Here is an 11392-nt window from a genome sequence, read left to right on the forward strand (position 1 = left end):
ATAATTTTTCATCAACGAATCAATAGATAACCTTGTTTTATATGAGTTTCTGTTTAACGATATCTTGTTTAATATATATATATATATATATTGTTGATTCATTAACACTGAACTCGAGGCCAAAGGCACTATAACTCAAATCTGAACAAAGCTTGTCTAACACACATATTTTTCCATAAGGAATTTTTTTCCTAAGTCATATCACAACCTTCTTTTAAAAAAAATTGTGGTAGAATATACATGGCATAAATTTGACCATTTAACCATTTTTAAGTGTACTGTTCAGTGGCATTGAGTACATTTACATCGCTGTGCAGCTATCATCAACATCCATCTCCAGAACTTTTTGATCTTCCCCAACTGAAACTCTTATCTATTAAACAGTAGCTTCCCCACACCTGCACCCCTCCTCCCAGCCCCTGGCAACTACCATTCTACTTTCCATCACTGCCTTCTTGTGTGTAGGAGCACAGCACTTCAGCACTGTGTGTAGGGGCCATTTTATACAGCAGAATCACCCCACAAAAAGGCGCAAAAATGTGAAAAACATGCTACTAAATGGACTGCAAAAGGAGCACGTTTACAGTATGAGAGCCAAAACAAGGCAGAGAATTCCCTTGTTTGATTTCATCTGGGAACCTGTGTGTCAGAAGCCTCAAAATTTTCGCCATTCTGTGCATGTGCACCATTGATATTGATTTGGGGTTAAAAGTAAATTTTAGCAAGTAGGCAAATTTGCAAATATGGAATCCATGAATAAATAAGCATTAACTGTATGTGGAGATGACAACCTTTGTTTATTTATTCTAAGAAGTAAGAATCAAGAGCTGAAACATGCCTTGTAATAGGGCTGACTTAGAAAATTTTATCCGCCTCAGAGGCCTAGAGGAGTAGCCTGTGTGAAATGATAATTGGCAGCTACCACCTGAACCAGTTCTAGTTCATGTGGGGGATAAATTTAAGCATAATCTCAAAACCCTCTGCATGAAACAAAAACCAAGCACTCAAGTACCAGTTATCAATCACTTACTATATGACAGGCGCTATATTCAGCAATTTACATGCATTATTAAATTACATTCCCCCAAAACTCTACGAGGACACTGAAGGTTAGCTAATTTACGTATCTCATCCATTATCACATACTTAGAATTGGCAGTTGAGATTTGAACTCAGGTCTATCTGACTCCAGAGCCTGACCATGCAATTCTAATCAAATTATTTTTTTAAAAAGGTTGACTTCTCATGTTACAATTATTATAACGTTACAAAGATTTATACATTAAAAAATAAATTTACCAAACAAAATTTTATAAGCCTGATATAATATTGTTCTACAACAAAGTATCTGAAATCCTTCCGGGCATCTGGTTTGTGTCTGGTTTTCCTTAATCTTTAATGATGGGCAAATCTAATGCATTATGTAAGGCCATTTTTTTCTCAAGAGATGTAGATACCTCTTAAGAATTTGATGAAAATGCATTAACTTTTCAGGCTACTGAGTTGCATTTTAGTGCACTGAGGCACAAAATTAGAGTACAATGTGCAAAAGTGGTAGTGACCTAAAAAATAAATATTTGATATGAGCCACTGCACTCTCTTGGGGGAAAAAAAGTAATGGATTAACTCTCTTAGGAGTCCTTAGTTTCCCAAAAAGGAGGAGGAAGAAGAAATCTCCTGTGGCCTGGAAACAGCTTCTGTTTCTTGCTGGCTATGTTTGTTTAGCTCTTTAATAGTCCATTTGATTAGATCTTATGGCTCCCAAAGCTAAGGTTGAGAGTTTGATCCCTGCAGAGGCCACTTAAATTTAGAGAACAAAAAGCTCTATTCTATGCTCCCAGACCTTGCCCCAAATCCCTGCCAGGTGTCTGCCCTCTGGTCATAATAAGAAACTGGCAAAGGGGTGCAAACCTATCAGAGTATTGGTAAACAAAATAAGTGGGCGCCCTTTTATTATGGTGCTCTTCCCTTTTATGTGTTCACAATATTCTGATATAATTTATAGACAACAGATACTACTTTTTTTTTTTTTTTTTTACACTTTTGCCACTGAAAACTTGAGGCAAACTGTAGTAAGTGCTGTATTACCAGTCATAAAAGCCATTATTTTTTATTCTAAGTTCAGAAAAATTTCTACTGGTTGACATTATCCTCTTGGTAATAAACAGTGAAGAAATACATCTGCTGAGAAATATTAGTCTGCAATTTTAGAATAGGAAATAATAGTAATTAGTCAAAAATTGAGCACAATTTTCATATTAATAAAAGATGTTAAATTATTTAAAAGTAATTCCATGTGCACTATAACATTATGATAAGTATGATTTTCGACATGTGCTAGACATTTAGTTAGGAAAACAAATTTCTCAAATTATAGCTGAAAAACCTTTTACTAGTATTATAATCTTGACTTTTCATTCAGGTCTTCCTGATTTAAGCTTATATTTTCCTAATTACACAGGACTAAAAATAATGTAATACAACAAATAATTTTTTTACATCAAATGCTTGCTTAAATAATATAAAATCATTTTAATTCTTGAGGAAGCAACATTTAAACTTTTTAAATATGAAGTGTAAATTAAGATTTACTTATTTAAATTATAATGTAAGAGCTTCACATATAAAGATTAAGATTGAAGTGTAGTTTATATTATTGTTTACATACATTTTAATTTTTCAAATGTCACATGTATCTTTCATTCTTTGTAGGTTTCTTTCTTTTATGAAATACTCAAATGAATCAGCTCACCCTTGACTGTAACAAAATACTGTTTGGTGACTTGTGACAGACAGGGTTTTAACCTCTGACAGCGAGATTCATTGTGGAGCAAGAGCCAATCATAGATCCTGACGACACTTGTCTCATCAAAGTTGGAATATAAAAAGCCACTTGGAATACAGTATAAAAGATTCACTGGTGTGGCAACTTGTCTCTCTAACTGTACAGGCATTGAAATTTTGCTTGGCATTACTCAAAAGCAAAAGAAAAGTAAAAGAAGGAAAGAAGAACAAGGAAAAGATTGCATTGATTTTAAAATCATGCAAAAACTGCAAATCTATGTTTATATTTACCTGTTTATGCTGATTGTTGCTGGCCCAGTGGATCTAAATGAGAACAGCGAACAAAAAGAAAATGTGGAAAAAGAGGGGCTGTGTAATGCATGCACTTGGAGACAGAACACTAAATCTTCAAGAATAGAAGCCATAAAAATCCAAATCCTCAGTAAACTTCGTCTGGAAACGGCTCCTAACATCAGCAAAGATGCTATAAGACAACTTTTGCCCAAAGCTCCTCCACTCCGGGAACTGATTGATCAGTACGATGTCCAGAGAGATGACAGCAGTGATGGTTCCTTGGAAGATGACGATTATCACGCTACGACAGAAACTATCATTACCATGCCTACAGAGTGTAAGTAGTCCTATTAGTGTATATCAACAATTCTGCTGACTGTCATTCCAGTGTTTATGAGAAACAGATCTATTTTCAGGCTCTTTTAACAAGCTGTTGGCTTGAATGTAAGTAGGAGGGAAAAGAGTTTTGGTGTGTGTTTTTTCAAGATTTCATGAGAAATATACTGATGAGACGAATATCTGAAAATGCTTGCAAAGCACTAGTTATTTAGTTTAATGTGACAAATATAACATGCTCATGCTTTACAGTTTAATACCACCAAGGCAGCTACTGAGAGGCACTACAAGCAATGTTAAAAAACTGACATAAAACTTCATAACTGCATTTGGTTGCTTGAAATACACATTTATGGTAACCAGGTCTCTCACTAAGAACAGAGAAAGGAAGAAATCTATAGGTGTTTAAGCTCACTTGATCATTTGCTGAACACCTAGAATGACTTCTGTTATTCAAAACTATTCCTCACAGTGTTTTTATGTTCTTCACAAATTAAAATATTTAATTTTGAGAGCTATTCCACTAGAGAGTATGAGAAAGTATTTTAAAATAGTTAATGTATTAAAAACAGCAATGATGAAGCAAACATAACATAATGATTATCAGGAGCTAATTATCAGAAAAATGCCTAAGAAATAAACATTTTAATCAAATATGTTATGTTTCACAAAGCCCTACTTAAACCTTGACCATGGTACTATTGTTGCAAGTAGCCAGTCTGCATTTTTTCAGGCAGGAATATTGCTGAAGAACCTTCTAAAATATTATTCAATTCTTCATGGGAAGGGGGACTATTACCTATAGTATCTACATTGCTTCTGAAAGATAATATATTTCATGCAATTCCTTCTGTAGTCAGTTCAAAACTATAGTCAAAGAAAGGGAGACAGGCGCCTTAACAGAGAAGGCATGACAAGAAAGATTTTGTGCCATGTGTCTATGATCTTGTTTTATAAAGTGCTTTCTACACTTTAATCTGGACTCAGAACAGTTTCAAAATATTTTTTTCCTTATTAAGTAGCCAGGTTATAATGCAACAACTAATTTTCCTTTAAGACTGTTATCAGATAGTCCTGGAATAGATTTGCCTTATAAACAATCTTGGAAAAACCAAGAGGAAAGAAATTTCTCAGTGCTTCTGCTTACACTGACAGCTTAACACTAAAAACACAATTTCTAACTTTTGAAATAGCCTGAACTTAACATTTAAATTTTGGTACTAATTACCTGCTTAATTCTGATCCTTTAAAACGCTATGCCAGAGCCAAAACATAACAGATGTACTATATTTTCTACTAATTCCCCAGGCTCAGTTAGCTGCTCAGTGTGTCTTGTCCCCAGGTAATTCAGGCCTGGGGGAAGGGTTCCTTCTTCCAGACTGATTGGTACAGCTGCTCAGTAAGTGTAACTACTCAGATTCCCAAAGAATTCTAAGTGGATGTTCCTCCACGGTGTCTCTTGTTCTCTCTAATCATCATCATTTTAAAATTTCTTCCACTGTTCATTCCTTCATAGAATTTTCCCTAGTCCATAGTTCTCTGGAAAGTGAGTAGATTCCTCATAAACAGCTGAAAAAGCATGTATTTAAAAAATTCTGAAAAGCTAGAGTAATTATTTTCTTTGAATTTTCCTGAGTTATGAATGAAATTCTATAGTTTTTCATTTCAAAAGACTAAATATACATTCATTAATCCAATAGAAAAAATACTCACCAGTTAATATGAGTTTGTTCATCTTTTATGAGAAATAACTTCAATAACTCTTTTCTGATTCATTTATAGCTGATCTTCTAATGCAAGTAGAAGGAAAACCCAAATGCTGTTTCTTTAAATTTAGTTCTAAAATCCAGTTCAATAAAGTAGTAAAGGCCCAACTATGGATATATCTGAGACCCGTCAAGACTCCTACAACAGTGTTTGTGCAAATCCTGAGACTCATCAAACCCATGAAAGACGGTACAAGGTATACTGGAATCCGATCTCTGAAACTTGACATGAACCCAGGCACTGGTATTTGGCAGAGCATTGATGTGAAGACAGTGTTGCAAAATTGGCTCAAACAACCTGAATCCAACTTAGGCATTGAAATCAAAGCTTTAGATGAGAATGGTCATGATCTTGCTGTAACCTTCCCAGGACCAGGAGAAGATGGGCTGGTAAGTGATAACTGAAAATAACATTCTAACAACCTTGTTATGTTTTCATCATAATGTGAATGAACAATTGTGAAAAACAGCTACTAAATTCCTATGCTCATAAGCCAGAAAAAGGCATCTTTCCCCAATGGTAGCCCTGTACCCAATAAAAGTAGGTATCTAATTTCATATCCCATGAAACACACACACTCTTGATACTTTTACTTTGCCCAAGGATTAAAGTTATTCCATAGTACTTAACTTCTTAGGTAGTTCTTTTGAATTGGGAATGGGTATGCTACATGATTATATGAATAAAAACATGAAATCTTCATAGTGGATTCTAGTACATATCCAAGAAATTAAAACTTTTTCCCCCCAGAAGAGTGTAATGTGTTGAAATTTTCTGCCTTAATAAAGCAGAAAAAAAGCAGCTTTATAAATTATAATTAAAATAAAATACTTTTATTCATAGCAATGAACTAACTATAATATGTTTAGGCTTATATTTTATTAAATACACTATAACTAAGGTCCCTCATGATAAATGTTATCTATTTTGTAGGCTGTTGATCCAGATGTATATGTAGATTACTTCATGAATTATGATAATAAAATTTAATGTTCAGGCTAGTTAACCTGTACTGCCTAGTTTATTTCTGAGCTGCTTTACCATTCAAGAATAAATATTCAAGAGTTTACTTAAGTAATGCCAACTAATTTAGTATCAGGCCAATCAGATGACAATACTTTATATATTATAAAAATTAATAAAAATAATTTAAAAACATAGTATAAATTTAGAGTTACTCACTTTTCTGGCTTACCTATGCTTGTGTTTACTTCTGTTTTCAAAAACTTATTTAATGTGACCATATTTTTTACTTCTGTCTAATGACATAATTTACAAAAAAAGATTACACTTGTAAGCAATAAGTGTTATTTTTTAGTTTTCTTAATAAGTGTCATTAAGTCAACTCTAATGAAAATGTATTTGTAAAGAAATTATACAATTTTCCAATTGATCTATTTTTCTTTAAATATACTACATAATATGTTATTTACTCTCAAAATGTTACTGTTTTTATAATCTTAAATAACAATGACTACTAGGTCTATTTTGATTTTGGTGTAGGATAAAAACTATTAATTATTTAAGAAAGTGTTCCTTTTTATAGGTAAAATTTTAATGATCAAAGTGGTAATGTGATAGGTTTTAATTATTATTAAGCAGGTGGTTAATATGACATATTCATCAGAGTTTTCCATGTAAAAGGAAAAAAATCTCAAATGCATGAAAAGATTGGTTCAGGGGAAGAATTATAAAATTACTGTTTAAATATCCAATTAGAAACATCTTTCAGTGAAATAATACAGGAAATATTATCGTACCTTTTTCTGAATCTGTCCCTCCCTCTCCAACCCATTATATGTGCCACCACCTCCATTGACCTACCTTCATTTTCCCCATTACAATCCATACAGTGCTGGGAGGTAACTATTTTGTTCTGCTTTAAATCCAAGTTTCCTTGAATGGAGGATGGATGAGTATACTACCTCTCCAGGAGTCATCAGACATATTTACCCAACATATCTGATTAACAAGAGGGAAGAGAGGGAATAACCTAACCTCTTCCCTCTCTCTTTCCCTCCCCTCTCTCCCTTTCTTCTCATAAATATTCTGTAAATATTTTCAGAGCATCTATTATATGCCACAGGGAAATTTGTATTTCTGCTGTATACTTTTGGGCCATAAGGGAAGAATCAATCCTAGTGTAAATTAAAATTCCTTAATGCTGTGCCTTTTAAAAATAAATGTGGCATATGCAAAATGATTCGGTTTTCTTCAATAATGACTTCTTGAGATAGGAAAGTGTTTCAGGATCTATGAATATTACTGATTTCTCTTCCCTTTTCACACAGAATCCATTTTTGGAAGTCAAGGTAACAGACACACCAAAAAGATCCAGAAGAGATTTTGGACTTGACTGTGATGAGCACTCAACAGAATCTCGATGCTGTCGTTACCCTCTAACTGTGGATTTTGAAGCTTTTGGATGGGATTGGATTATTGCACCCAAAAGATATAAGGCCAATTACTGCTCTGGAGAGTGTGAATTTGTATTTTTACAAAAATATCCTCATACTCATCTTGTACACCAAGCAAACCCCAGAGGTTCAGCAGGCCCCTGCTGTACTCCCACAAAGATGTCTCCAATTAATATGCTATATTTTAATGGCAAAGAACAAATAATATATGGGAAAATTCCAGCCATGGTAGTAGATCGCTGTGGGTGCTCATGAAATTTATATTTGGTTCATAAATTCCTAAAACATGGAAGGCCTTCCCCTCAACAATTTTGAAACTGTGAAATTATGTACCACAGGCTATAAGCCTATATAGTATGCTACAGTCACTTAAGCACAAACTACAGTATATGAACTAAAAGAGAGAATATATGCAATGATTGGCATTTAACCATCAAAATAAATCATACAATAAAAAGTTTTATGATTTCCAGAGTTTTTGAACTAGGAGATCAAAATACACTTGTGTTCATATATATATTACAACATATGCAGGTAAATGAAAGCAATTCTCCTTGTGTTCTAGTGAATTAAAGGAGTATGCTTTAAAGTCTATTTCTTTAGAGTTTCATTTAGTATCTACAAAAAATCTATATATAGTATTGGTAAAATGCAGGATTGTTATTTATCATCATTTGAATCATCCTTATACACTTGAATTTATATTGTATGATAGCATACTTGGTAAGATAAAATTACACAAAAATAGGGATGGTACACAGTATGCAAGTTCCCATTCCTATTATAATTGGTACAGTACATTAACAATCCATGCCAATGGTGCTAATACAATAGACTGAATGGTTATCAGGTTTATCAGGTAAAAACATTCAGCAAAATAATAAGTTATTCCTTTCTTCAGGCACACTTTCATACACCTCCAAATGGGGAATGGATTTTCTTTAATACAAGAAGAATCATTTTTGTAGCATACTTGGAGAAACTGATTTATCAGAAAAGGTAGCCAAAAGTATTCATTTTTATCAAAATTTCAAAATTACAAAAATTTAAAAGTTACAGCCTGCTTTTACAACACTGCAGTTTTAGAATAATAAAAATGACAGATTCTATCAATACTGTATAAAAAGACTTGGAAACAATTGCCTTTATATAATATGTATACAATTCTTTTTTTTTTTTTTTTGTAAATAAGTGTCTCCTTTTTTATTTACTTTGGTATATTTTTACAGTAAGGACATTTCAAATTAAGTATAAGGCACAAAGACAGTCTTATATGACAGAAAAGCAACTGCTTATATTTCAGAGAAAATTAGCAGATAAAATAGTGGTCTTAAAACTCCATATGCTAATGGTTAGATGGTTATATTACAATCATTTTATATTTTTTTACATTATTAACATTCACTTATGGATTGATGATGGCTGTATAATGTGAATGTGAAATTTCAATGGTTTACTGTCATTGTACTCAAATCTCAACGTTCCATTATTTTAATACTTATAAATATTATTAAGCATACCAAAATGACTTCACTCTATTATCTGAAATACAGAATAAACTGATGATATCTTAACAAGAACTGTTAATTTTATTTTATAATTCAATAATGAATATATTTCTGCATATACTTACTTGTTTTGTAAATTAGAATTTTGTTAATCAAATTCATTGTACTTATGATTAAGTGAAATTATTTCTTACATGTAATGTGTAGAAACAATATAAATTATATTAAAGTTTTCACCTTTTTTCAAAGACACAACAGTTTTATGTTACGAAGATTAATTCTGGATTTCTGATTTTCACTTTATTACCAAAGTCTAACGGTTTAGCACATAAGTTTGCTTTGGGAATCTTAGGTCTGCTACTCTAGTTCTCATGAGTGAAATTCCTGTTAATTTGGTCCTAGTCAAGTTGCTTTATATATACAAAAGCAAGAACTAGTTTATCTGTTTCATTTCTCTTTATCTTGACCTGAAAACTATTTATATGTTTTCATAGGTTCAATTTCCAAATGATTCAGTTGGCAAGTGCATGTGGTCCTAGAGTTACAAGTTCTACTGAAGCCACAGGGACACAGGGAAGCTGCATCGTTTTCCTAGCACTCAATGATACTGGCACATTTATTTGAGCTTTGTGCGCACCAATCTCAAATTGAATTGAAAAAGTCATTATAAAGTGCCTAGAAATCCATAAGTGCAACACTGTACATAAATCTTTTTGAAGTGAACCCTTTTATCCACCCCTCATCAGTTTAGTAACTTAGCTGTAAAGCAGTTACAGGTGATTAAAATTCTAGTGTCATGGTTCCTAAATACATAATTTATCATTAAATGTAATTTTTAACCATCAATGATAGTGCAACAATTTCTACTCATATAAGGTGTGGTCCTTTTTCTAATTTTAATACTGACATATTTCACATTGATAAGGCTGGAGCTGTAAGTGTGTTGCCCCTGTGGGAGAAGGAGCCAACTATGTCATGGGGTGAGGCCGCTTTCAGCTGCACACGTTAGAACCTACTTCTTCCAGGACCATGAATATACATGACCCAAAAGTCTAGGTTAGTAGGTCCATTCACATAACTTAAGACTTTGGAGTACAAATAGCTGGAGACCTTGACCTGTGTAGTGGGGAGTGTGAGGAAGGAACACCCTCTTTTTCCAAGGAGCCACTCCCCAATCTTTATATTCACCTGTATCGTGGGGCCCCAGTATCACATCACCAACTTTACCATGTGGTAGCCCTCTCTTGAAACCAGTAAGACTAGGAAAGGAAGCATCAGGACCAATCTCTTTTGTGACAGGATCCATGCAGTTCTGTTTTGCCTAGGTCCTAGAAATGGCAAGGGTGTTCTGCCAGTCTATCTAGGGGAATATCATTTTCATTTCAGCACCCTGAGAATACTCACTGGTATAACATAACTCCAATCCCTGAGATTTTGAGAAAACATCATGTAAAGCTCAATGCAGTGTATCAGTTTTAATATCCTGATTTTTTTGTAATACTTTCCACAAACCTATATGAGTTAAAAATACTAAAACTAAAAACAAACCAAAAAAACTTTCCAAACTCTACAGTTCTTTTTGTATTCAAGTTGGTTTTGCAATTCTGTATAGAACTTTATTTTATTAAAATAAAGAAGGTAATAATATGACATTGACAATAACTAAATTAAAACTCACTTATTCCATCCCCTCCTAAAAACATAATTTATTTCACTTTAAGCCATGATACACAGACATTATTACAATGTCAATGACCCCCCCCCCCCTTTGAAATCTGTTGAAAACTAGGGACACTCTCACCAGAAAAGATAAAACTCACAATTTTGAACATAATATCAGGGAATTTAGGGCCTTCCTACAACTCATTCAGAGAACCTAGTTTACAAACCTTGGGAGGGATACTGCATTTTCCTTCTTAGGATAAATATTATTTATGAACTAATAAAATATACTTATAAAGATGTGCTTTCTAATTAATTAGTTTTAGTCATTAAATGATTTGAGTGTTGGAAAAGGAATATCAAATCACTGGATGTCTTATCTTAGGTTTAGTAAAACATTCGATGCTTAAGGATTATCTAATCATCACCTGGCAACCCTGATAGATTAAACTAGACAAATGAATTAAAGGCACTTTAAATTATAAACCCATGTTCTTTACATGTGTCACAAACAAAATCAAGAAATAATCAGGGTTTCTGATGTCTGGGTTGGTCATAATTAGTAGGGCATGAAATGATAATTATTGAGTACCAGATTTGTGCCAGGAACTTTTATAACATGCT

General features: G+C 33.2%; 1 protein-coding gene across 1 annotated transcript; it reads left to right on the top strand.

Annotated features, from left to right (window-relative positions):
• Nucleotides 1-2790: 2790 nt before the first annotated feature.
• On the top strand, nt 2791-9372 carry MSTN (myostatin). Its single transcript, XM_081142409.1, has 3 exons — nt 2791-3415; nt 5197-5570; nt 7473-9372. Exons 1-3 carry the CDS (start codon nt 3043-3045, stop codon nt 7851-7853), a joined length of 1128 nt encoding a protein of 375 aa, XP_080998535.1. The 5' UTR covers nt 2791-3042; the 3' UTR covers nt 7854-9372.
• Nucleotides 9373-11392: the final 2020 nt, after the last annotated feature.

The sequence above is a fragment of the Miniopterus schreibersii genome (assembly GCF_964146895.1).
Source record: "Miniopterus schreibersii genome assembly, chromosome: 7".
NCBI classification, from domain to species: Eukaryota; Metazoa; Chordata; class Mammalia; order Chiroptera; family Miniopteridae; genus Miniopterus; species Miniopterus schreibersii.